The sequence below is a fragment of the Aspergillus bombycis genome (genome assembly GCF_001792695.1).
Source record: "Aspergillus bombycis strain NRRL26010 chromosome Unknown contig00040, whole genome shotgun sequence".
Taxonomy (NCBI): Eukaryota; Fungi; Ascomycota; class Eurotiomycetes; order Eurotiales; family Aspergillaceae; genus Aspergillus; species Aspergillus bombycis.
In genome coordinates, this window is record NW_019170042.1 from 46,598 (window position 1) to 73,057 (window position 26,460).

The window sequence follows — 26,460 nt, forward strand, 5'->3', positions numbered from 1 at the left end:
ACCGCCTCAGGAACCCCGCAAAGTTTCCAGGTCAAGCATAACAAACATCTCACTCCTTTCTTGGTGACCGGGAGATAAGACTTCTCCGTGGGAAAAGAGGAGAATCCTAAACAAAATTGCATTAGTGTTGCCGAGACTGAAGGGGGAGAGAGACCATTCCAGAAACCCAACCATCTCAAGACTCTCAAGACCCCGCTTACGTCGATCGTTGTGGGTAATAAATACCGGAGATCCACTGAGGAATGGAGCATTGTTCTGTAATCATGTATCATTCATTCCGTGTGCTTGTGTAATAAAAACTGAGAAGGGAGAGGAAAAAAAAAAAGAAAGAAAGAAAGAAAGACGGAGTTGACATTCTTCGTTTGCTTTCTTCTTCTTCTACTTCAATATGCGCTCAGTGAGCAGCATTGGATAACACATCGAGGCGCGGCTCGGTGTTGTCCGAGCGGGCGCACACCACCCAAATTTCTGGGCAGATCTCATCGACAATCAGAAGCTTGCGGGCAATATCCGGACTCGAGAATCACAGCTGCGAACTGCGATACTCACAAATTGAATGGTACGAATGTGTGATTGACAATGGGAGTACACAGTAGCGGTTGTCGATGACAAGGAACCTGAACTGCTGGGTAATTGATTGGTGTGCCTAGCCCACTTCCCGCTAGAGGCTGTACTCCGGTAAGAAGTAGTAGCCACGCTCTAGACACTGTCCGTACTAGTATACTGTAGTGCATACAATAGTCACACCCCATCCCTGCAGTAGACAATCGCATGTTGGTGTCTGTTAATTCAACAGACATAATCTTAAAATGTAACGAACCCTATTGAGCAATAGTGTGGAAGAACGAAACCCCAAATATGAGGCTGCATGTGATGGCTCTCAGTTCGAAAACCATTCGGAGAGCACTGTCTATCATGAGGATGAACTGAGCAGTCAGACAAATTAGGCCCTCATAAATCAAGCGTGATGGGGATGAGGTACTGTGTAAAGGTCTGTACCCTCGTTGGCCACGGATTACCACCGTGGAAGTTGTGTCCCAATTGCTTGTTGATGCTTAGTTCTGCTTGTTAATCATGAACAAGAAGTTGACCCGTTCAATTGCCGCATGACATGACGCTATTCCGGAATGGGCCTAAGGTATTTCTAGGCTTTTCGGTTCCATTTCCCGATTAGGCACGGAAGTACCAGAACCGGTTTCTGGTCTTTTTGATCCTTTTCGATCATGACTTTCTCTTCTGGGGTTAGTGCTCTGTGACTCTCCTTTTCGCCTTGCTCATCAGTTCTCATCGTCATCGTCATAGTACGGTGATAGTCATGCAACTCTATGTGGGCTGAATTTTGCTATCATAAACTTTCCCCAAATGATCATCACTGACTGGCATACTTCAAACTCCAGATCAATAGAATTCGGATACCATGGATTCTCAATACTCAATACCCCCCCTGCAGTATCTTCCGTCTGGTACAGCCTCACTATCTTTCTTGTGGATACTTCACTCCCTGTGATAGGTATTTTGGAGTAAGGTATGGGGCAATTAGCGTACGCAGTAGTCATTTAATCATTACTAATTCTCCATGACATTCATTTGACTTTGGCTAATGTGTTGACTACTGCGGACAAGTGCTACTGCAAAACCTAAACCGTCCTCCACCGGGTGTCAAAGCCCAGCTCCCTTCAAAGATTGGACACTTCCAGAGTACTGTGTCCATGGACCGCGATCCTCAACTGGGAAGCTATGACTGCCACATGGCTACATGCAGCTCATCATCGTACTCAGAAAGCAGAGCAACACCTTGGCGATACTAGCCAACCGATAGCGCATTAGACCCTGCGTATTGACGGATGACGAGCATGTGCCTCGGTACTTTGTCATTTTTTCGCCGAGATCCCGTGGCACACAGGGTTCGCGTTATAATGCCCTGAGTGTCGATTGAAATTCTCATGATAGATCACCGGCAAGGGTTGCCTGCTGTCCACCACCGCGGTCCCGCGGGCTGAGAATAGGGTTTGTTTTTCCCCGAGCTAAATCTTATAGGTTTCTGGAATGAACCTAAATAAATTCTTGCTTCTGGAACTTCAATCCTATAGCCAGACACCGTCGATCAATGAACCTTTTGATATGTCTTCAGCTTTGGGAGCAGCTTGCACCAAGCCAAGTATGAGCAGCTTTGCCTTTTTTAGTCCACTTGCCGCTGATCCCATTTAATTCAGGACATGCTTCTCATGAATACATGAGAAGCAAGATTTTGTTTCCTACTTTGTTTCTCCAACTGGACACCATTGCTCTAAAGAGATCGTTCTATGGATATGTAGATCATGATTGACACTACGACGGTGTAGAGCTCCGGGCCAACCTTGCCCTCTAAGGTAAGCATTTTGTCATTATCATATGTAAGGGATATGAGCTGCGAATGGGTATATTCGCATATCACGTACGTGATAGGTACGGTTATCTTTGCGAGACTGTCATAGTATTATGCTAAAATCTGCTCCACGTGACGGAGTGGGACATGAACAAAACGCCCAGTCCACAAGTTTTTTGAGCTGGAAGTAGGTAAAGGCGTCGATAGCAACCAGATGGAGCTGCTGGAGCTGTGTTGGAGCGCTATATCTTCAATGGAAAGCCAAGCATTTCCAGCCCATGCTATGGCTTCAGCGAGCCCGTGCAATGACGATTCAATGTCCTGTCAGCGCACCAGCGTCTAGTTCAAGAGCAGTCCAGGTGCATACTTTCTGAGTGCATCATGATTTTCATCGAGGACCACATCGAGTCGTTGGTTGACCATCCCGCCTGTGTCGGTGTGGTTAAAGGTTTTCACTCACTCATTCTGATATCTCGTCGATCCGGCAATTCGGCAGCTTTGCATTAGGAAATAAGGTGGGCTATCGCAATGATAGCGGGTATTGGTTGGAGTCTACCGGGAAGAATCCGGTAGTCCCATCAGAAAGTATCTAACTGGAGATTCTAACAACCAAAACTGGGTCGTCCCTGCCGATATGCAGCGCGTTACCGTCTCAGCAACCGTTGTTCCTCATGTATCGACGGGCAAACACTGAAGCATTTACCAATACGGCTGTATCCAAGGAAGAAAAAAAATGTCAATGATGCCAAGTCTCGACGTAGTATCCTCGGGCGTGAACCGACATACCCTGGAAATTGAGGGAATTATGGCGCTTCTAGTAAGCTTTAGCTCAGCCCCTGAGCATCTGGCGTTGGTCTTTCCATGGGCCCAGTCAGTCTTGGCGTACCTCAATTTTCCCCCTCGCTCTCTTCCGGTTCCAAATTCTTGGTATCCATTCCATAGACTTCCACGGGAAGAGGTTCCAATTGATTGGTACAGAGTATGTGTGTACTCCATATGTGTCATGTCCTCAGCCCATAGTTAACCATGGGAAAAGAAAGTCCTCTGCCGATCCCTACTTACGAGCCGTGGCCTACATTTCCATTGCGCATGCTTGTGTACGTGCCTCGATGGTGGAGAGCTTTCCCATGGGTGCAATCCATTTTGACCCGCGATAAACGATTTCTGCAGCCGCACGTTGGCCTTCTTCGGGTTAGGTGTACCCGTGACGGTTTCATGCAAACGCCCACTATGCAGCGTCTGATCGGCACAGGGATGGTTCCCTGATGACTGATCATATTCCCTTGATGTTAGGAACAGATTCATCGGGCATCCTTCTCATCCTTCCAAGATCCTCCTCGATGCATTGCACGTGCGCTTCCATATCCACTACTGCATCCGGGGGAGAGGCTCTAACCAGTACCGTGTATTGGCTCTCATTGATTTTGATTGGGTTGACAAAATTCTACTGTGTAGCATGGATCTCCACAGTGGGAAAAATTCCCTACTTTGTGGTTCAATGGTTCGCACTCAACAGCCCACTCGAAAAACGAGATAAGCTTCCAGATCTCGCACCCCCTATCTCACCATCTCAACTTCTCGGAACCCTCCCTACCGAAATTCTACCAGATCCGAGCCCGAGTTTGCGTCGGACGACCAAAAGTTCTGCAGCTCTCAATATTGAGACTTGAAGCCATGATGAAAGACTGGTTTCCTAAGATATCCAATATCAGAGTAGAACGAAGGAGACGGGTGGAAACCCGGCTCCAGCGAGCGGCACTTGCAAAATTTTCAGCCCCTCTGCCATGAAAATCTTTGTGGTTCCTGTCCCCGAGCCATGGTTCCAGACGGTAGATACCGTAGCGGAATGTACAAGATCAGGTAGTGAAGGGCAAAAACCAAATAAAAAAGAATAAAGATCAAGGGCTCTGATGCCAAAGCAAGGTGCCGAGACACTCAACAAAACACATTTCACATATCAACCACCGAAGCTGCATATAGAACGCATAAAGATGACTAACAAAAACAAGAACCATCCGTATGGTACATGCAACCCTGAAAATAACTCCAATAGCTCAAAACTAAATATATTATACCCCAGAAGAGCCTCAAACACGCATCTCCTAATTTAGGTAATAAATAGTCTAGCCTTACGCCATGGACCTGCTCGGCCGTATTCCCCCGTGAAACTATTTTCCTCCTGCCTCCAGAATACTACCTTACGCCTGCCCAGCCTACCAATCACAACCCCAACTCACCCAACAATGACAGACACTTAAGAAAGAAAAAGGACTCACCCCGTCTTGGCACCATCCACTCCTAGTGACCAGAAGGATCAAAATACGGAGTACAGACTCCAGAGTACACATCAGAGAAAGGGGGGGGGGAAAAAGACTCATCCCCTCTTAACCCCATCCACCCACTCGAAATACATCCTTCTGCCTCCAAACACATGATAACCCAGACCTTGTCACCCAGAGAATGAACTCGACATGTAGTCCAGACCCCAGCACCGTCGATCCAAATTTCCTCCCCTTGTGGGCCTTGGAGTCATAGATTCCTCCCAGACAATCTAATTGTCTAGTGGTGTCCGTACATAGTACACACGTCTCCAACTCAGCAGAACACAATAATGGATTCACCAGCCCCAGGACTCACCTTCCTGACTCTTTCGGTCTAGCGTGTAGGTAGCCACACATGTGAGGGTGGAGACAATGGCATTCGGGGAGCTGGACTCTCCTGCAACCATGGGGCCACCCTCGGGAACGTGCTTTGTGTTCTTTGTTGTGCTGCTTCTGTGGTGGGTTGGTGGGAGCTTGGGCCTGGGGAGGTTGGAATGTAGCTCTAGGAATTGCTATTGTGAATTGACCTGCCTGTAGGGGAATATGGGGTTCCTTCTTCTTCTTTTTTTTTTTTTTTTTTTTTGTTTGCGTATGCTTGGGGTTGGGGATGAGGGAACTGGATGACTGACTGGATTTTGGGATCGGGTGGATATGTAAATTTCTATCTAGTGAAGGAGGTAGTGGGTGAGTTGGGGTTTACGATCCGGTACTGTGTGCTAAAGGTGATGTCTCGGGGGAATGTCTGGATTTCCTAGTGTTTAATTGGGATGTGCGATGTGTTTTTTATCTCATGTTTGGGATTGTTGGGTGGGTTGGTCTATTGGTGTTCTCTCCTGAAGATATTCTATCTTTGCTGGATGCTAAGCTAGTACCAATGTGCGCTGGTGATGGAAAGGGGAAAGTAGAATACAGTAGCATTAAGAATCATGTCAATCTGTACCGATGTACCAATGTACATACATACACCAAGGGGTTCTGTACTGCGACTTCACACGTAGTCATTCAATAGATCAAGGGATTCTCGTGAGCTGGGCTTCAATTCATTTCATCACGTTTCGTGCATTCGTGGTTCAACTATTGCTCATCAAGGTCGTAACGCTGGAAGTATTTAATAATGATGAGAAAAAAAAAGATCATGCAATGGGTGGTAACAAGAGATTATTGATGAGCTCAAAATAGACAATGAGGGGGTTTGTTTTTTGGGGGGAGGTTCAAGATTATCTCCGTTTGGAGCCTCGATCTCGTCGGCTGTCGTATGTGTCTTGTTCTTCGTCTTCCTCTTCGACTGGGGCTGGGGTCCGTCGTTCAGTGCGGCGCTTGGGTCGCCGTCTGCGGTTGGAACTGATGTTGCTAGCCGAGTCATCGGGGGCCAAAGACCGGTCATCATCCAAACCGTCGTCTTCGGTACTGTCTTCCCATGTGCCCAGCCCAGATGCTGGCGTGCCTAGACGAGCCTCGACATATGACCCGCGGCGTTGCTGGTTGGCCACAGACAAGCCAGCACCGCGCTCTCGAAGAGCTCGACGGACGACCTCCGCTTTGCAATGGAGTGCCTCGAAGGCATCCTCGAGAGCTTCCATCCCGAGATAGATGTCACGCTCAATTTCGGCTAAAGCTGCAATTTCCATCTCCTCATCCAAGGCGATGGGGCCTCCAAAGTTCGCTGGTGATGTAACCCTGCCGTACGGCTGACTGGCTGGTCGGGAGTTGGGATCCATTTGACTGGGCGTCGGACCTCGAGAAATGCCACCTGTGGTGAAAGGAGTATTTGATCGGCTGCTGCTCCATCGTTGCGGTGTGGACCCCGCAAAGGAATCCTCTGCACCACTGCGGAGGAATCCATCAAAGCGACCTGAGATCAGAATTTCCCATTCGTCATCACTAATGGCCGCGAGAGTCGCAAGTACGTGGTGGAGTTCCGGGTGATTCAACATGTAGATAGCAGCCTCCGGGTCCCGAGGCAGGGATTGCAGTCGATAGAGACGCTGTATAGCTAGAGATGACGATATCAATGCCGAAGGTCGTGGCGGACGCTTTCCGTCTGGTTGGGGGGTAGGGGAGCCAGCCGGAATTCCCAGCAGCGCGCGGAATAAAGGACGCTGTTCAGGCCCAAGGTGTGTCAGGATGGCGAAGGTGAGGGTTTCATCATCTACCTCATCCGGTGCGTTGGTGGCCTGGCTGACTTGCTCACTAAGCCATTTGTCTACGGTCACTTTCGTCTTGCGCGACTGTCGCATGAAGTGCTCTCGGTACTCCTCTGGAATGTCGATGTCCATCTTCTGCATGGGAATGTGTTCATCACCTGACAGGTCCGCATCGTTGACCGACGGCGACAGCATGAAGGGTGGCCAGTTGGGTAGCTCTTGGCGACCAGACACCAACTCCAGCACCTCACCCCAGCTGACCCCTGACGGATGTTCTTCCGGCTCGAGCTCCTCATGAGCACACATCAAGCAATTACATGATTCTGATGAGATGTCACGGGCAAAGACAGCCTCAAGTCGGTCAAGCAGCCGGCGTGCGACCGATCGATATCCTGTGGCGACTGCCAGCGAGCCATTCTTAGACATCACTTTGTGATAATCCTCAAGTATACGGCTGAATGGGTCAAAGATCTTCGACGCTGCAAGCTGAGGCTGAAACGGTTGGTAGGGCGGTAGCTCCGGAGTACCAGTGGCGAGCAGAAGGGCCTTTGGCACTCGATGGTCAAGCCCACCGTTCTGCAGCAGATAATCAACTCGAGGGATGGTAACGGGCATCTCTGGCGGAGGAGGTGGCGGAGGAGGGGTGCCGTAGGCTGAGTTCGATGTGGGAGGTCGACCATACTCAAAAGCGAAATCGGCCGACGTGCGGCTACTGGGCCGCTGGGACATGGATGACCGTGTCTGGGCCCGAGAAGGCGGTTTCTCTGGGCTCTTCGGCTTGCGAGAAGACGACTGTTGTTGTGCAGCAATGGTCGCATCTGACCCGTTGGCCGATTCAGAGCCGACATCGCGAACGGTCGCAGGGGATCGAGGGGGAGACACTACCGGGGCGGCACGACTGGATGAGGATCGTTTGGGCAGTGGGCCTTCTTCGACGATTCTCGATTTCGTAGAGTTGCGACTCGCTGTCCGGGCGGGAATGTCCTTATCGTGACTAGACCGTTTCGTTTTGGAGGATGGAGTGTCTGCACGGAACGTTTTGCTTGTTCTAGACTCATCGTCCCTTTTCGAGCGCAGACTCGATGACGACCTGGTCGACTCAGCTCTGATCCGAATCTTAGCCTTCCCATCTTTTGGTTTCTCTTTATCTTCCTTGTCTCCGACCGTGCTTCCTTTTCGTGAATTCTGATCGACACTGGTCAGCGGTGGGCTAGGCGGTGCATGATGATTATCGGTACGGTGTTGACTATGTCGCTTTCCCCCTTCTTTATTTTCTTCCGTCAGGTCGGTCGGGTCTGGGGTAGGAAGGTCCGGCTGGACCACAGATTCTCGACTATGGGCTTTGGAGAAAGTAGGATATGGCAAGCTGGTCCTCGACTCGAGGAAAGAAGCCGTGACAGGACGGCTGGCACTGTCGACGCCCGGCATGGAGGACCGACGCTGTTTGCGGGAGCTGGCGGTCGTAGGGGTCGAGGAGCGGGCCGTCGGGGCGTCTCGATCGTGTTCCTTGGTTGAAGAGCGGTTGGACCGACCGTGGGACGAGCGAGGTTTAGATTTTGTTTTGGAAGAGATGGTGGAGGACGACGATACTTTTCGCTCTCGGTCCCTGTCGCGATCTCGGTCATTTAGCCTTATGGGTAGAAACATGACGTGGGATGAATGGGCTCGAGTGAGGTGGAGGGGGAGGAGGGAATTGGTGGAAAGGCAGAGGTAGTGTCGTCGTGATTTTCTTCCTGAAGATTGAACCACTTGCCCCCCCTTGCAGTCTTTCTTCCCCGCTAATCGTCTAGTTACCTCGTAGATTAAATCAAAATAGAAGGAATAAGAGGCTGAGAAGTTAACTCTCTGAAGGCCTCTCGGAAGTGTGTCACGGCGGAGGGTTGGCGATCGCTCAGGTGATTGATCGATTGATCCGAAGCCGATCAATAGGCTGTGTTATGTAGGCAGTAACACTCTAGTAGAAGGTTGTCTCGTCTGGCGCTTAAGAGTGCGTCCAGGAATGCGCGTCTCACTGGTCGAATGCCAATCACACGGCGTTTGAGTCACTCCAGGGAAAAAACCGGTCGAGGGGCATGCGACATCCCGTCGCGCGAAGACGATCTAAAAAAAGAAATAAGAATCGACAAGTGAAGGATTGATAGATAAGGCTAGGTCGCACAAAGGATCGAGAAAGATCGAGAAGACATTCAGGAACGGTGCATAAAGAGAAAGAACTGGGAAGCACCAGCCTTACTTTTGCGGTGAAGAGTAAGAGGTTGGACTTCCCCGCAGGGCTGGCTCGTCTTTAGTGAGTCTGACGTGGTGGGCCTGCTGCGTGGAAGCCCAAAGTCGAGCCGATCAATTGACGGGAACTAACTGGGAGAGGGCAAATCCATCTTAGTCCAAGGGGCACATCAAGCTCTAGAAGGATAGTTGTGATGGGGAAAAGGGAGTAAGTATTCAGTCTCATGTCGAGAAAAGTTGCCTTGTCGATGTTTCTGGAGATGCCATACCGAGTGCCTAAGGCAGATAGATGGTCGCTTGCCTTAGGCCGCAACAAGACAATTATAGTGCTGAGTAGCTACACTTCTTGGACTATCTATCGACATAGGCAATTAAGGGTATCATATTTCATATCCGAATAAGGTCTTTCCTAAAACAACGATCCGAGAAATGTCCAACTCGTGAACCAACTCCATGCACATGCAATCCGCCAATGCCTAATCCCACGTAGTCAGACCATTCGCAGCTTTTTTCACTGGCGAGGTCTCCAGTATCCAATTCCCATTCTCTTCAAGAGCCACTCCGCCGCGGCGTGCAGCTCGCATCATCTTCTCACTAGCTCGCGTTTTATGTCCCGTCTGACGATCCCATACCCAACCCTCCTTAAGCCACATCCACGTCAGATATGCCCGCAGCTCTTTATCATGTGGCAGAACTGATTTCCACTCTGGAACAAAGTCGGCCGTAGCTGCACCCGACCCTTTCCAATCCTTGGCTAGGCCTCGCAACTCATCTCGGCAGAAGATTCGCCAGCTATCCAGTGAATAAGCCCCCACCCCGGGCAGATGTGCGACCTCCCAGGCCACGCGGGGGTCTGCATCATCAATACACTCTTGTGGTCGGACATCCCGTCCGTCTAATTTGCAGGGGTAGTGGAGTTTGCGATATCTTTCATCTTTTTTGGTGGGTGAGACATCCACATCTGCGCTAGACTAATACACTTCCTTGTCCGCTGATTCTGGAACCCAAGACAGTGTATCATATCCACAAGGTCACATACGTTCGCTGAAGCCATTGCTTCGACAGTGGGAAATCGCTCAAAAACCTTGAACAAGACGGGAAGGGCAACCCCTCCTCGAGTTCTGTTTAGAAATATAGTCGCGATAAGCAGGCGGAACGGATCATCTGCAAGCTGCTCTTGAACCAACCCGAATGCGTCAGCATCAATAGGAGGAAAAGGCATGCATGATTCAGGATCCACAAGCGGCTGGGGAAAGTAGGGCGATACTTTGGCGGGTCTGGTAAGGACTGGTTTTGGAAGATCGATGTAGGATCTAACTGGAGATACACCATTGACCGGAGTCCTGGGAGGCTCCGTGGACCTCTCCGCAATATGATCTCTTGGGGGTGGTATACGTAGTGTGGGATGTGACAAGAAGGCGTTATCGTTAATAGAAGTGGTTTCATCAGGTACATCACTCAAATCAGAGTCGGACGAAAGGATGTCGGGTGGCAGTCCCAACTCCTTCAAAATCAGGAGCGTTTCTTCAGGTATTGAATGCTTCGGCAACTTTGTCTGCCTTGATGGTTTCCTAAAATACTTCGACCTCACCTCAGCGCAGGCGGTCAACCCCTGCGAATCATTGGGCTTTAAAAATCCATATCCCAAAATGGGTCATCCATGGCCACTGCCTTGTGTAGAGACGAAGTGCTCTCCGCTGAGTGCTCCTGTGGTACGGTACCTCCCATACGAGTGGCAGTGGCATGTTGATCACCTTTTCGGGAAAGCTGGCTAATCTCAGACATCGTCTCAGACCTTATTCTCTCTTTCCGGAGCTGTCGCCGTTTTTTGTTCTTTTCGCGCTTCTTCTTCTTCCTGCGGCTTTCAGCGATATTCAGTAAGTTACTTGGCGATTTCGGATTTTTCGAATATGAGCTCGGGAGGTCTGTATCAGAAGAGACGGTAGGTTTTTTAGGCGAGTCGTTCCGCAAAATGCGCTCTTGGGATACTCGTAGATTTCCCTCGTTGCTTTTGACATCATTGTTAGGGGTGGAATTATAATGTCGAGGCATTGGCGGTGATGGCTTCTTGTGCGAGATGCTCTGTTCATTGCGCTTCTTCTGTATTGAAGGTGTGGTTGGTGTTAGGGGAGTAACATGTTCAATTATCTCTCTTCCAACTTGTACATCCCCATGGTTCACTCGATGGGAGGTAGGTGCGCGTTGGAGATCAGTCTGGGGAGCTGGGTTCTTTTCTAAAACTTGGGTGTTTGCGGAGGTGGACTTAGAGATCGCAATCGCAGAATCGTCGCTATCAATATTTATGGCCTCTCGGACGTCGTGTTTGCTAGGGATCATCGGAATGTCAGATCTCTTCGTCTTCTTTGTCTTGGTCTCTCCCCTTGCCTGATCAATACTAGTCCTCTTCCTCTTCCGTTCTTTCTTCAACTCTCTTTGTGACCGATGTTCAGCCGTCTTCTCATCATCAATCTCGTCACCGAACTCCGATCCTTCCTTGTCAGCGTCGGGAACCATGCAAACTTCGAGATATGTCTTCTTGATCCACTTTATGAGTACTCCAAGGGCACTTCCATCCATGCCAGAGATAGAAGCCTCTCGTCGCACATCGTTTACGAACCTGCGCCGCGCAGACCGTCTCACCGGATACGCACCTTCGCGCATGAAAGGATGATCAAGAAGGAACTCAACAAGACGGTCATGTTCCTCCTCCGAAACAGAAGCAAAAACAAATCTCTCCTCTGAGACTTCCTGGAGATCCTCATCATCGCAGGCATCGACACCAATCACAGAAGAAGCCTGAGCAGCAGACTCGGCCTCTTCCTTTGGAGCACGAACACCCTCATCCCCGAGCCCACGTTTTTCAAGTTCCTCAAGCTTAATCTTAGCGACAGAATCAGCAGGATCCGCCCGTTTGATCACTTTGCCCCCACTCTGGCCATCATGAACCCGCTCAGCCTCTTCCGAAATCAGGATCTCCTCACTCTCCTCCGAGTTATCTTCATCATCTGTGCTCTCAATCTTCCGAATAACCCTATGCGCGACAGGCCTCTTCCTAGCCAGCTTACTCGGAAAATAAGACGACACCTTAGACCCCGAACTCCCAGGACCAGAATCCCCCGCCATGCTAGTCCCCCAATCACAGGTCCCATCCATCATCTTAGCGCCGTGATATTCATCAAAGCTATTCTCAAAACTAGCCTCATCGGAGAGAATCTCATCAACCGTGCGTTGGAAGTAATCTTCGTCGAAGGGTTCATAGGAATCGAGATCGAAGGCGGGAGGAGAGACAACGACGGAGACAGGCTTGGGACGGACCATAGTCGGAGACTGATCGGGGGTCTCGTTGTGCTCCGCTGGAGGAACGTCCCTTTGGGGTTCTTTGACAGAGAACAGGGAAACGATCCGCTTTATTATGTTATTCATCCGGTCGACTGGTGGCAGGACGATGTACTAGGGTCGGGCATGCTCAGGATAGAAGAAAGTGGCGGCAGTGGTCAAACGATTAACACAATCGTTGTGGTGTTAGTGGGGTTCGCTTTCGGTGAATAGTCCCGAGGTATATTCACTGTTGGAGGGGAGATTGTGTGTATGCCTGTCATAATCGAAAGTTGGAAATCCTCGCTGCTATGCGCGAACTAGAGCTCCACCATGATCCCGGTGCCGAGAATTGTAGGATGAATTAGCGGGGAACACACAGTTGGCTTTATTTATTAGATCAGCGAAGTATAATAATTGGTATGCTAGTAATTAAGTGTGTGTAAGCCAATAATCTCAGTCGTTACTTCCTAAGTACGGAAGAAATGAGCGAACAGAGCTTCGCTGATAGGAAACGCGAGACGCGGAGATCCTGATGCGCGCGCACGGACCAGCTGGATATTAATCATACAACCTGAAGTGGTAACAGGGATAATAAGCTTATGTTCATGTTCTCATAGTCAAGTAGTTGTTTAATCAGCATCCGGATCTATGTCCTATTTGTTCAATTATTATCAAGTTGATGTGCACCTTTAGGTTCTATTATAGATCGATGTTGTTACCTACACTAGTATAGCCGAAGTATGTGTTGCTTTCGCTTTACTTCAGCTGCCTACAATTATATCTCAGGGTCATGTTAGGGGAAAAGTGACCAGCCTACGACTGGCGGGGAGTCGGCGTAATCTAAAGAACATCCAGAGAATAGATCTTTATATCTGTATTCGCATTAGAGGAACATTCTATCTATATCTTCAAATATCTCGTCAGGTTCCCATATCGACAAAAGTAGATGCTGATAATATGTCCGAAAGTATGTTCAATATATCCTTGTATCCGTGGTAGCAGCTAGCCTGTAGACCGTATATAGCTGCAGTTAGGGAATAGTCCTCAGACTGCGAAACCGCCAGAGTCAAGTTGCCTAGGCTCCCCAGCGGCATCGAATGTTCCGTTCGGTAATACCCGGATTGCCTGCGCGGTGCTGTCTCCTGGAGCAACCCATGTCACATTGTGACCTAGAGATTTCATGAAAGCCACTGTCTCATTGTTGTAGGCATACTCGAATCTGACCTGATTCGGGATTAATTGATCGTGAAGGCGTGGTCTCGCCAAAGCCTCGGCTGCCGACAAGCCCTCGTCGACAGCATGGATGATATTCTGCACAGTCGCTGTAATGATTCGACTACCACCAGCCGAGCCCGCAACAAAGAAGACAGATCCATTCTGATGTGTTACAATGGTTGGAGTAATAGATGACAGAGGTCGCTTTCCGGGTCGGATGAAGTTCGCCTCCGACGGGACGTATCCAAAAGCGTTGGACGAGCCGGGCGTTGAGAAGTCTGAATAGTATCAGCAGGTAAGCTCAGCTTGGCAGAAGGGCTATCTGGATAACCACTAACCATCCATTTCATTGTTCATAATGATTCCCGTCTCTGGCACCATGACCTTGCTGCCGAAAAGCAAGTTGATTGTTGTGATAGTGGAAATTGTAAGTCCAGTATGATCAATAGCAGCGATATGCGACGTTCCAGGACTGAATCGGTTAGTATGACTGGATAATGAGGCTTAGCGAGCATGCGCTTACGTATCAAGGCTCTCGAGGCCTTTAGGATCATAAGCAGACACGTTCTGTGTATGTAGGTCGGAGATCTTCCCACGGATCTCATCAATCGTCGACTGTGTCAACATATCTTTCTGGTATTCATTCAAACCTTCAAGGAAGAATGGATCACCCAGTTCGGTTCTCTTGATGTCGAGTTAGCCAGGTGCCAATTTAGAGAGGTGCTTCCGCGTACCAGTCCATATCCGAAACGTATAGCTTCATCCAAACGATGCGTGCTAAGATTCACGTTGTCAGGTACCATGAAGCTGTCATAAGTATCCAAAACCTTAAGAATATTCAAGGCGACAGTGCCGCTGGAGGGGGCGGTTGTTCCGGTAACTTTATACCCTCGGTAGTCAATCTGCGAGGTGTCTCGGGTAACAACGGTGTAGTTACGCAGGTCTTCCAGCGTCATTGTGCCGTTGACAGCCTGCAGCGCCTGTATCATGGTTTCCGCAATTGGGCCGGTATAGAAAGCATCCGGGCCGTTGTTGGCAATTGTCTCCAGCGTGTCTGCGTAGCGTTTACGGGTGATGGTATCCCCAAGACCGAGACGGGTCCCATTAGGAGCAAAGTCAATAGCCCATGTCGGATCCTTAGACAGGAAGTCTTCTCCACCCCCAACGGCTGAGTTCATATAACGAACGAGATCACGACCAACTGGGAAACCTTGACGGGCCGTCTGGATGGCAGGTTGCATGACGGTTGACCATGGAAGAGAGCCATATTTCCTATGAAGGTACTCCAGGCCTCGCACCTCGCCAGGAACGCCACTTGCTGCACATTAGTTGTTTGCTTCTTCACTTGATTGAGGAAATGCCCGTTACCTTGCTAAGCCTCCCGTGGTGGATCCGCCGGTGTTGTTCTTGAACATCTCCTCGAATGCAGCTGCAGGCGCGGTTTCGCGGAAATCGATGAATTCATACGAGCCGTTAGGAGCCCTCACCAACGCGAACCCTCCTCCAGCGATTCCACTATGGTACATTCCTGGTACCTTTTTGTTAGTTCACATGTCTTCTCCACTACTTTGATGTATCTCACCAACAACTCCTACGCAGAATATCGTTGCAACCAGCTGCATTTGTAACTCAGTCAAGGCAATATAACCAGGAGCCTAAGTCACCATTACTTACAGCATCGGCGGCATTTCCACCTATTTTCAACATCTCCGTCCCATGACGACTGCAAATAGCACTCTCGCTAGCCACTGCTCCGAGCTTGCCCTCCTCGATGTGTTCAACTGTATTGGCGCTTCGCGAATCATAACGAGTTGATGGTTCCAGTGGTGAGGAGAGCACATCCGGTAGATGTATCAATGCCAGCACTAGTATGAAGCCGAGGGATAACGTAGTCCTTAATAGACGAAACATGACTGAGGCTCTTTCCCTCTTGTCACTCGGCCAGCCAGTGGTTGCTTCGGCGCCCGGAAGGTCGCAAGTGGTTAAAAGTGGCTGCCAAGGTCACCAACCAGGTATTACTACCGAAAGCAGACAAATAATGCCCAGAGATGGCGCAATGTTAGGGTAAGAGAACGAGCAAGCTTATATCTACCTGTTTCTCCACATCTCGGCCCAATATGCCTCGGACCCCTGGCCCAACCAATTCACTCGGTTTGGATAAACTCATTACTCATTCCGGCCTATCGAGTTAGGGTGTGGGGTCTGCATTTGTGAGATCGTCGAGTAGATAAGACAAAAACAGAAAATGACAGAATGTAAGCCAAGGAAAGGGATTTCCTAGGACTTAGAGAGATGGTACGGAGAGTAAATAATATGATGAAACAAGAGATAAGGAGGCTCTATGTAACTGACTGCGCCCAGCAAAGGAGGGCTGCAATCTAGAGATAACAGAGCTGCCGTATCTCCGCAAATACTCCGTACATGAACCAGATAAGCGCGAGCCCGTGGTGAAGTCATCTGACGGCCTACCGGATTGGGCAGGGATATCCATGGTCCCACGGTCCACCAAACGGGCCGCTATCATCGCCTATAGTATTGTTTGATACTCCATATATCATGGGGTGGATTTACAGCGGAATCAACCCGCAAGGGATTCAAGCTATTACGTAATAGCTATCAGCCACATCTCCGCATTTGACGGCTCTATCGCTGATCCTGTTATGTATCAAGAGTTAATTTTCCCTCCTGGTTTGCTTTCGGGGGGGGTTTTTTCCCCTTATTTGCCCTCCTTCTTGTTCAAGATCGTGACCACTTGTCAAGGTCCACCGCTTGCCTTGTCCATGTAACAGTCTCTTTCCATTCTGTCGGGATTTCCTCAAGTGGCTGCAACACTGTCGATACGAGCCGGCGTCCCCAGTCTCTCACGAACCACCTGTCAGAGAGGAGATGCATCCCGACACCGAAATGGAGAAATAATATACGGGCCGTCCAATCGCCCTCTTTAAGGAGGTTCACATAAGCATCACTAATTCTAATAGGCAACGCAATAACTCCCCCCTCGCGTCCGCCCAATGGTCGCTTAACTGCTTCATTCAGGAACTCCCAAATGTCCTGATTTACTTCTCTGCGAGATTCATCAACATCATCAATCATTCCTCGTATACGGCCTAGGGAATTCAGTAGGGCACTCGAGTGATGTTAGTAATAGCCCATTCATATCCATATACCCCAACAGGTCAGGAACATTAAATACCTTCGTAATTGGATGAGTTTCGGGTCTTGTTGTCTGAAACACGGTTAATCCTTCGTTTTACAAGGTCCAGTAGTAGCGCGTAAGGTGCTTACTCTTTGGGGAGCTCTTCTTCCAAGTCCTCATCGTCTTTGTATCGTAACCATCCCGCTAGTTCGCCCGGATGCTCCATCTTACCGAGTTGGTGAAAAAAGAAAGCACAACCAGCAAGGAGTCGGCGGATTGCTAGGACCTGTGCCAAAGGATCAAATGGCTGGTCGTCTTTGGAAACGCAGGGATAGGCGTATGAGCATAACATGATGAGTATGGAGCAAATGAAAGCTGGCCCAGAGTACTCAACAGAGAATTCAGCCAACACGCGGCTCATGGCAGAACAGGAGCGGTTCTGGTACTTCAGAGCGCACTCCACCCATTGGCGGTTATCGCCCGCCTCTTTCGAGGCCAAATGTAGGGCAGAAAATGCCAGCAGGGCATCCAGGCAGAATGGATAAGAGGTCGCTAGCCCTGGGACGGCGGACTGGAAATGATTGGTATCTAACTTCCCGGGGTACAGGGTGATGTACGTCTCCGTCAGATAGAGATGGAAAAGCCTCATTTCCAGCATTCTTGTGGATAAAGACAACTCGTTTGAACTATATATTGACTCAACCTCATCCTGAGGTGTGGAAGGGTTTAGACCATCTGCCTCATTGGATGAGGCTGGGTACTTGCATTGCAGTTTTCGTTTTTGGCACAAGCCGCACCTTGGGAGCTCTTCGTCGCACTAGAGATTGTCAACGACTGTATGGAAGATAAATTGTCTTCCAAAAGCAGAACGAAAGATGTGATAGAAATGGTCAACCTAATGAAACCAATGAAACCCATGTGGTGACGAAACAAATATAAGACAGGAAATCATAGAAGGAACCAACCTTGACATGGCGCCGCTTACATTGCAGACAGCCCTTTCGGGACTTTGTATGACTGCGACGCGAGGGCATACAGGGCAAAGAGCCTTGAAATTACCGTGACACGGAAAGCTATAGCGGTTCAATTTACCTAAGTAGTAGGTCAGGAGGGGCGAGCAGACTGCTTCAACACTAAATTGGGTGTTCTCGAAGAAGAGAGCGAGATAATTGTTGTCGCAAAGATAGCAGGCAATAACAATTACGAGAATTTCGGCAGGACAGTAAAGTCCCTTGAACTGTATGCAGTATGCAGGGCCGGCCACCTACATCTCTGTCCCATAGAATCGGATAAGCTGCTGCTGTTCACAGAATCACGATTCACGGGGGCTATTCGGAGTCGGGGGAAAGTTCCCGTCATGTGGCGACACTGATTGGTCGGGGTAATTATAGCATGGCCTCAGGCTGACACCGTACTTTACCCAACAAGGTTAAAGTTGCGCATGACTCGGGAGCGTTGAACCGACAAGTCCTGCGTCCATGGAGATTAGTTAGCTGGGGCTGTACAGAATCACTTAAAATAAATCCTCGAAACAGTACTTTTGCTTATATACTCTAGAGTCTGGACCTACTGTGTTATATATAGTGCCAGTGCAGCACAGTCATCTGCATTGTCTCAGATAAACCATGTTCATAAGTAGAGGCTACTACATTTCGAGCTCCATTTCTATTTCAGGCACCACATCGATTTGCCATAACCCATGGGCCTTGTCTCAACTAAAGGATTTGCTCAGGCTAGGTGGCAAGTCTTCCTCACGACGGCCCCAGTCACTTTCGGTGTCCCCCAGAGTCAACTCTAGCGTCATCCCCTGAGTGAAAAAGTCATGGGTTATCCAACTCTTTGTATAAGGGCTTCCATTGAGCGTTGCACTCTGTACGTAAATACCTTTATAGGTATTGTCGAAGTTGACGTTTCGAATCGTAGCAGTCTTGTTTGTTGTTGGGTGCGTGATCTGAACCGCCTCAAAAAACGGAGGAATAATAAGGTAGACATCTTGCCCAGGGTTTGGGAAGAGGCCCATCATGGAGAACACAGTAAATGCACCCATGGCTCCTGAGTCGTCATTTCCAGGCAGGCCGCTGTTCGAGGTGTTGAATAAAGACGGGATGTAGCTATGCGCACGGCGGGCGGAGAGCGCGGGTCTCCCGGCGTAATGGTATTGGTATACCGTTAGAAAAACAGGTTCGTTGCCCATATCCGCTAAACCAGAGGTATGAAAAAAGTCGAGTCGAGAGACGAATGTGTCTGAGCCACCGAGAAGGTCTATCAGAGTCGCCATATCATGGGGGACGTAGCTATAACCGTTAGCATTCGCACCTTAGCTGGGAAGGGGCTTATACAATTGGTACTCCCATACGCTAGACTCAAATGTCTCAGATGGGTTGCTTGTTAGTGAACACCATGAAGCAAGAGCACTGCAGGCAATTGGATCTTGGTAACCCCACGTTCCATTTAGATGCTTGGGTTGGAAGAAGCCAACGAAGCCAGTGTCAGTGCCGTTGATCAAAGAAGTTTGATCAGCTTTGTATAAGTTTTGCCAATTTCCAGCTCTGGACCGGTACTTTGTGTAGTCTTCCTTTTGGAGTCCATTGGCAACTGTCGATAGACAGAAATCGTTGTATGAGTATTCTAGCGTTCGTGAGATACTCCGGGAATTCGTGCCAAAGCCCAGGTAATCAAAGTCTAAGTAAGGTATATAGTTGAGTCGTTTCCAGCTTTGCAGACCACCTCTTCCCTCATACGACCATTCCAAGGGCTCGTTCTCAGCGTCATTGACCATGGCCTCGTATGCTAGGTCCCAGTCAATCCCAGTGAGGTTTTTTACATACGCATCGGTTAGCACGACGTCAGCATTTGAGCCACCCTGTGTCCAGCCTTTGCAGAGGCTCATGCGGCAGTCTGGTAACCAGCCTTCGTGTTTGTATGTGTCGAGGAGACTGCGTACCATTCTCGATTGTGCCGCTGGATCAACAATTGTGAGGAATGGATGCTGTGCCCTGAAGGAATCCCAGATACTGGAGGACGTCAGGTCCTGTACAAAGTTGAGAATCGGTTATACATACCAGTAAAAAGAGTCAAAGTAGGGCTCGTCGCTTTTCCAGAGTGGGTTCTCACTGGTCAAGTCTTGTGGATCAAGCATGGTGCGGTAAACACCACTCCAGAAGCTGGTTTGCAAATCTTCACTCACACCACCTGGCTTTATAGATATCGGTCTAAGTTTTTCTCTCCAAGCGCTCTCTGCGCGATGTCGAATATCGTCGAACTCCTCTAGTGGTTGCGGGATTTCACGTTGTGCATTCTCGCAAGCTCTATCTGTGCTGATATAGCTAACGCCGACTCGTACACTCACTGATCCATTACTAGGTCGTTCAAACCTGACAAAACCGCCAGCCTCGAGATAAAAGTTATTAAACCCTCGAGTAACGTATAGTTCTTTAGGTTCGGTTCCTCCACGGTTGTTGACCCAGATTCCATTATCTCGTATGGATGCGCCGGCAAAATCAGCACAGAAATACGATACGTAAGAGCCTGCACCAAAGCTAGGAAGAAATGTGCCATTGCCTTTGATGCGTCCAGTCTGACCATCTACACTAATGGACGCGTTTTGTCGACTTTTCCATAGATCAGTCAGATCTACCATGATCAACGGACTAAGCCCCGAACCATTTGCCGCTGTCGCTAAAGGGAAGTTGAAGCGAAACAAGGCGACATGTTCCGTAGTGGTCATTTCAGCATAAATCCCACTCTCCAACGATAGAGCGAAATACCCCGGTCGGGCGACAACTGAGTCATTCAGATAATGGACTGCCCGCGCAGCGTTGGGGAAGTTGCAGTTGTCAAGCACGTCTTCAGGACAGTACTGAGGGAACACAGGGAAGTTGCCCAATGATGGGTTCCCCCCTGTGCCGGCATCATGTAACGCAGAAAATCCGGTGACGTTGCTACCGTCGGTGGAAAAACCCGAGGTATTTTGACCATCAACATCTGCTACTGCCTTAGCCATGCCATAAGGTAGACTAGCTCCTGCGAACACATTGCCTCCGTTATTTGACCCGATGAGAGGGTCGACGTATCCAAGGACGTCTTGGTTCGCCGCTAGAGAGCGCGCTTGATGACTTCCCAGAGCAAGGCTCGTCAGTTGCGCACATAAGATGGCTATGTACTCTCGACGCATACCCATTGCATATAATTAATATTAAAAACCTCAGACCTGAATAACGACAAAGAGCATGTTTGGAGGGGCTGAAGGTCTATCGTTTGTGAGGCACACTTCCGGGGAACAAGCGTGTACGAAGTGGAGTAACAGTGTGACATAGCGGAGTAGCTGGAGATAGCTTGATGCCCATTAAATGCAATGTAACATCATGTCTACGCGAAGGGACTGATCGACAGAGGTTGGGGACAAAGTATTGGATGGCCTGCAAGGGATGTCGCACGTGCCCGCGGGGTTGGGGTATGGCGAGTATGTACGGAGTACGTATCTACAAGACGTGGAATATAGGTAAAAGTCCTACAAAAGCTGTCAGGAGGAAATAGGATCTGTTCAAGCAGTGATAGAGCATCATAGATTGAGGTAATATTAGAGCGTGCCATTTGCCGTATCTCTATCCTAGTCTAGAAAGCTGTGAACACAGTGCTGCGATAGAGATGCATAGAAGAGGGCGATAGGCTCCATCTAGAGCTGGAGCGGCTGATTAACAGAAGCGTCCCAAATGTGAAGAGTAGAAGTAATGGGTATGAATTTGACATTAAATCGATAAGTATTATAACCATATAGGAGGTGCTCGCCCTTTCCTTGTGGCGTTCTAACCAACCATTCCAAACCGTCAATATTTAATACATGAGATGTGGGTATCCAAGAGAGATTCTATCATTTTTCTTCCAGGCTTTGTAGAAGGAGAGGCCCACTGTTTAAAGAACAGTACCCTTGTTCTGCTTCTTGTCGACATTGTAGTTCTTCCAGATGGCGATGCACGGAATTCCTAGAGCAAGCAGACATGTGGCGGCAATTGATCCGTACATTTGAGAACGACCCCATGCGTAGTTAATGGCATCACGGGTTGGACTTCCCATGGCGTACTTGACCTGGACTGTATAACCATCAATGTAAATTTGGTTGGCCTGCGACTGCATATCGCTTGGTAAACGGCTCTGGAGAGCATCGAGCCAGGTGTTGTTGAAGATAGCTGCGGCCACGGCATAGCCAATGGCACCACCCAAGCTGTTGAACAGACCCAGTATTGCCAGCATCATGGGTACACCTTCACGGTCAGCGGAGGCCATGACAGCCATTTCGTTACCAAGGACAATAGAGCCACCACCGAAAGCGATGAATATCTGGCACATGATCACATAGCCAATATCACCACCACCCTCCCCACGGAAGTGAATCATCAAACCGGCACCCAGGATCATGAGGGGAAGCGCGAAGAACAGACAAGCGTACTTGAAGTGTTTGGTCCACCTAACCCACAAACCGAATGCAACACCCCAGAAGGTGGAGCCAACGTTGTAGATCTGTGCCATGTAACCTCCCATGGACTCGCTGAGGTTGTACACGACAATGCAGAAATTCATGAAGTATTGATCCCAGCAGTAGAAGCTGAAGAAAGAAATAGCAGCCATACCGCAGGCCCCTAAAACGGTACGCGTCTTGAGCAGCTCGTAGCTGACAAAATGGGAACGAGCACCCCACTTCTCCCACGCGGCGAAAACAAAAAGTAGACAGAATCCGACGACAATTTCGGCGATGAAAGTTGCGGATTTGTATTGGGCCCGACCGTAGGTTGCCAGGCTGAATGGCAGCAGCAAAAGGATCCAAGCGGCCATCAGGAGGAGTCCACCAATAACTGAAATCGCACAATGTCAGCAAACAAACAAGAGCCGGGAGACTTCGCAACATACCATCAAATTCATGAAAATAATGTACAATAGATTGCACAACACTCCGGCCACTAGGCTCCCGTTTGAAAACACCCGCCTTGATGGCCTTTCGCTCATAGTATTTGAAAACTACAGCAAGGGGAGAGATGGTGGCGGGAACCACGATAGCGAACACACCATAACCCCAGCGCCAGCCGGTGTGGCGGACAAAAGACTGGCCAGCCAAAGGTGCTGTGAAGGCAGTACAGATGAAAGGCGTGCTGGCAAAAGCAAAAGCAAAGGCTCTGTTCTTCAGGCCAGAGGTATCGGCAATGTAGACGTCGAGAATATAGTAAACAGAGTTGTACCCGACCCAAAAGAACACTTGGCCGGCGGCGAAGGAATTAGGTCCATTGCATGACGCAAGGATGATCAGGCCTAAGGTGTAGACTCCGACGAAGACGAGTAAACCTTCTGCACGGCCCCAAACGTTAAGCATTCTAGCAATGGGCAGCTTCAGGACGCCCCCGATGATACTATACAAAATGTTGGACGTAGCGACTTGCGGGGCGGACGAGAAACTGGAATAAGCGGCTAACATAATGGTGCTGCTGAGAGCTGACTGAAGCGCCATCATAAAGAAACACACCCAAATCCTGTAGTTGACCATGCATAATTAGACATGAAATTTGACAAACAATGAACAGATTAGCCAAGATACTCACCAGCCGTAGGTAGCAAGGACTACCTTCTTACTCCAAATAAGGGCAGCAGCTTCGGCTCTCTGCTGACCGAGATACGCATCTCGCGTGACCTGATCGGGATGTTCCTGGGCCTCCTTCTCGTTGCGCGCTTCAAGGCTCAACCGGGAACTGTCAGTCTCAACGGAGAGGATCTGGTTTCCGGATGCTTCCGCTGCATTCTTCGGCCTATGAGCTTCGGTATCTCCGGTGTCTGCAGCTGGTGTAGCACCAGTGAATTTCTCCATGAAACCCATATTTGATTGAATGGGTCACGTCCAAGCGCGATCCCTCTTTCGTCTCCTTCTCTTCTGATCTCCGAGCGTGAAGATCACACTTCCTGTTTGAGACCTTGATGGCGTGGTCTCCCCAATTGAAAATACTCAAAGGGTGAAAGCTTGGGTGCCCAAGGTAACAAGGGGGGGGAAGGGAGAATATCTATAAAAGAGAGAAGAAGGAAAGAGATCCGCACGAGGAAATCAAGCGCAATATATCCACCAGCAACGGCGAATAAGCCGGGCCATAGAAATCATGCGAAACACAATTTTCCCTTCCCGCACAAGACGCGCTGCTTCAGCGTGGAGCCCAAGCGATGTTGGTTGAGTGGTGGAAATGGTTGTATCGAACCAATCATGGTGCGGAGGGGGGTTGCAGGCGTGGAGCCACAATGCGAATGGCCGGATCAGATAACATTTTCTGGGATCTGATTATGGAACTACCCTTTTAGTCTCATCCGATACCGACCGATACGCCTGCCTCGGAGCTGAAAAAAAAATGCCTGAGCGGAGATTATACCCACTCATTGGTGGTGCTCATAGGGTGAAAAAGAAAAAAGAAAAAGAAAATTACATCTACAGGATGATGATCCGCTGTTTGCCCTTGCAGGTTATCTCCGGTTCTATTCCGGTTCCAGGAGCGATTTGCTAGTCAGTGCCCATGGCAAACAACACTACCCTACCTAACTCTACATGTAACTCGAGAATCAACTTCTCCCGGTAGAACGTTCTCCCCCTTTGTTTCGATCGAGACTGATTCCGTTGGGAACACCCGACGGGCTCTGGTGCGATGCGACATATGATCGAGGACGAGCACCATCCTCACACGAAAAACTTCCGGTGCGGATATACTCATCCCCACTGGTGCACAGTAGTCCCTCCACAAAGAGCTTAGTACGTCCTCTCCCACGCGATGCCAAGGAGCGAATACCGGCTGTAAAGTCAAACGAGATGAACAAGACGTCCAACCGCGAAAGAGAAAACTAGCCCGTACGCTGACGGGATCGATTGAGTGGGATTGTCCTGGCGTATGAGGCGTCTTACATTTGAATCAAGACATGGCCCGAGCAGAGAACAGGTAAGCAAGCATCGTAGCTAAGTGTTATAGGGCGTACATGTACAGTACGGAGTGCATCTCTGATCTTGGGCAGTAGACTATCATCCCACTTTCCTGCGAGTTATTTGAGTTAGTGCGTGAAGGTACTGCTACTCTTCCCAACCAACAATATGGCATTTAACTTTGGAAACTTAGTACTCCGTATTTGACTTCTTCCTTTTCCACTAGGTCGGGCAAAGATAAACTTGGGTTACCATCAACAATGACCACGTCAAGAACCCCCTCAAACTAAACAAATCGGGAAAAGGAACCCTGCCAAAAGAATATTTCTACGCTCAGGTGACCAACGACCTCTGATGGCCGCTTCTGAAAGTTTTACAGTGCATACAGTATCAGAGTAGTAGTCAACTCTTGTCCAGAACTCTGTCAGTCATGCCATACATCATTGGAAATCCGGTCAAGAATTTCCACTGAACGTTCCCCACTTAGTGCACGGCTGGTCCCCACGTCGGCAACACCGTCAGACCTGCAAATTTTTTCACCGGGTTTTCATTGTTGACGTCTTCGACCGTGAAAAAGTTTCATTGTCTGCCAGCCGTCTGTCCCATGGTAGATAAGATTTTCGTCTGGGATCAAATCAATCAGATAATCTAATCTGATGTCCAACAACACAAGAAACTCCGAAAGTCTGATATACTATGCTTTCATCCCGAACCATTTGCCATGCAATCTACCCAAATAAGCCTTTCTATTTCTTTGTTAAGTCTTTTCCAAGAAAAATCCCTCTCAGTCCCCCCCGTTGCCAAGCCGCTGTCGGCAGAACAAGCGTGAACCGTCAGATTTTGTCTTCAATCCACCGCACTACGCTAACACAACCCGCCAGAACGATTAATTAAAAAAGAAAAGGTAAAAAAAAAAAAAAAATCATCGCTAGCTTGGGGGGCAACTACGGACAAAGAATGACAACGAAACACCGCTTTAGTGTAGGCTACCATGGAAACTTTTATTCTCCCGCCTGTCTAGATCCTTTAGGCTGGGTTAGTGCTGCGCACCGTACCAGACTTCGCAACCGGAGATACCGACCGCCACAAGACAGCCTCGAGAATCACCGGGTGAATCCGTAGTCAATGTTCCCTGTAAGCTATTCCCAATGAGAGCAACAGGCAACTACCGTTCGCCACGCCACGGGAGTTCAATAGTGGCCGCCATGGAGCGGTTCGAGTAAATCTAGACGAAGAAGCCATCAGACCCAACCCCACAATCCCAACATGCAATGAGACAAAGAAGAAAAAGCAAAGCGAAGGGCAGGGAAGGGCGACCTCGGTCAAGGTCGCTAATGGTTACCTAATGATTATCACATCCATCTAGTAATGGCAACGGAGAACCATCAACTCACCCACGTCGCAAGAAGAAGGGAAAGATAACTCAACTAAATAATGAAACAGCGGAAGATGAAAATCAATGATCAAAGAAGCGAATAAGTTAGATTAGCTGCAGGCCGCCGATCATTCTATGGTGATGTTAATAAGTGAAACAGGGTGGATTAGTACATGTTTCCCCTGTATACCGCAGTAGTGGCTGCGGCAGTCCACATCATCTGTCGATCATGATTCTTTTCAATCAACTAGTGTAATCTATCCGGAACCAATGGCGTATCTCAAAGCTTGACTGGCGCAGGCTGGGGCATACGGAGTAGAAGAAGGGGGTACGTAACCCTATGCAGGTACTCGCCAGCTCCAATGGCTCCGAGAGTTCTATCGGTTCTTAATCTAAGACGAGTATATTCCCCATAAGGTTGACCCAG

General features: G+C 49.1%; 7 protein-coding genes across 7 annotated transcripts; all 7 read right to left on the reverse strand.

Moving 5' to 3' along the window:
- Positions 1-5,903: 5,903 nt before the first annotated feature.
- Positions 5,904-8,477, reverse strand: ABOM_006234 (uncharacterized protein; the record flags this gene model as incomplete). Its single annotated transcript, XM_022533363.1, has 1 exon — positions 5,904-8,477. One exon carries the CDS (start codon positions 8,475-8,477, stop codon positions 5,904-5,906), a length of 2,574 nt encoding a protein of 857 aa, XP_022389307.1.
- A 1,052-nt stretch (positions 8,478-9,529) lies between these two features.
- ABOM_006235 (uncharacterized protein) lies at positions 9,530-10,275 on the reverse strand (the record flags this gene model as incomplete). The annotated part of the gene is made up of 2 exons (XM_022533364.1): positions 9,530-10,024; positions 10,093-10,275. The coding sequence occupies 2 exons, from the start codon at positions 10,273-10,275 to the stop codon at positions 9,530-9,532; spliced, it is 678 nt and encodes a 225-aa protein (XP_022389308.1).
- Positions 10,276-10,682: 407 nt separating this feature from the next.
- ABOM_006236 (uncharacterized protein) lies at positions 10,683-12,476 on the reverse strand (the record flags this gene model as incomplete). Its single annotated transcript, XM_022533365.1, has 1 exon — positions 10,683-12,476. One exon carries the CDS (start codon positions 12,474-12,476, stop codon positions 10,683-10,685), a length of 1,794 nt encoding a protein of 597 aa, XP_022389302.1.
- Positions 12,477-13,415: 939 nt separating this feature from the next.
- On the reverse strand, positions 13,416-15,497 carry ABOM_006237 (gamma-glutamyltransferase; the record flags this gene model as incomplete). The annotated part of the gene is made up of 7 exons (XM_022533366.1): positions 13,416-13,864; positions 13,925-14,058; positions 14,110-14,270; positions 14,321-14,900; positions 14,955-15,114; positions 15,169-15,202; positions 15,261-15,497. The coding sequence occupies 7 exons, from the start codon at positions 15,495-15,497 to the stop codon at positions 13,416-13,418; spliced, it is 1,755 nt and encodes a 584-aa protein (XP_022389303.1).
- Positions 15,498-16,322: 825 nt separating this feature from the next.
- On the reverse strand, positions 16,323-17,380 carry ABOM_006238 (uncharacterized protein; the record flags this gene model as incomplete). Its single annotated transcript, XM_022533367.1, has 3 exons — positions 16,323-16,713; positions 16,780-16,812; positions 16,872-17,380. 3 exons carry the CDS (start codon positions 17,378-17,380, stop codon positions 16,323-16,325), a joined length of 933 nt encoding a protein of 310 aa, XP_022389305.1.
- Positions 17,381-18,433: 1,053 nt separating this feature from the next.
- Positions 18,434-20,902, reverse strand: ABOM_006239 (GH92 family glycosyl hydrolase; the record flags this gene model as incomplete). Its single annotated transcript, XM_022533368.1, has 3 exons — positions 18,434-19,016; positions 19,071-19,736; positions 19,785-20,902. 3 exons carry the CDS (start codon positions 20,900-20,902, stop codon positions 18,434-18,436), a joined length of 2,367 nt encoding a protein of 788 aa, XP_022389306.1.
- Positions 20,903-21,633: 731 nt separating this feature from the next.
- sit2 (putative siderochrome-iron transporter) lies at positions 21,634-23,581 on the reverse strand (the record flags this gene model as incomplete). Its single annotated transcript, XM_022533369.1, has 3 exons — positions 21,634-22,571; positions 22,627-23,240; positions 23,310-23,581. 3 exons carry the CDS (start codon positions 23,579-23,581, stop codon positions 21,634-21,636), a joined length of 1,824 nt encoding a protein of 607 aa, XP_022389328.1.
- Positions 23,582-26,460: the final 2,879 nt, after the last annotated feature.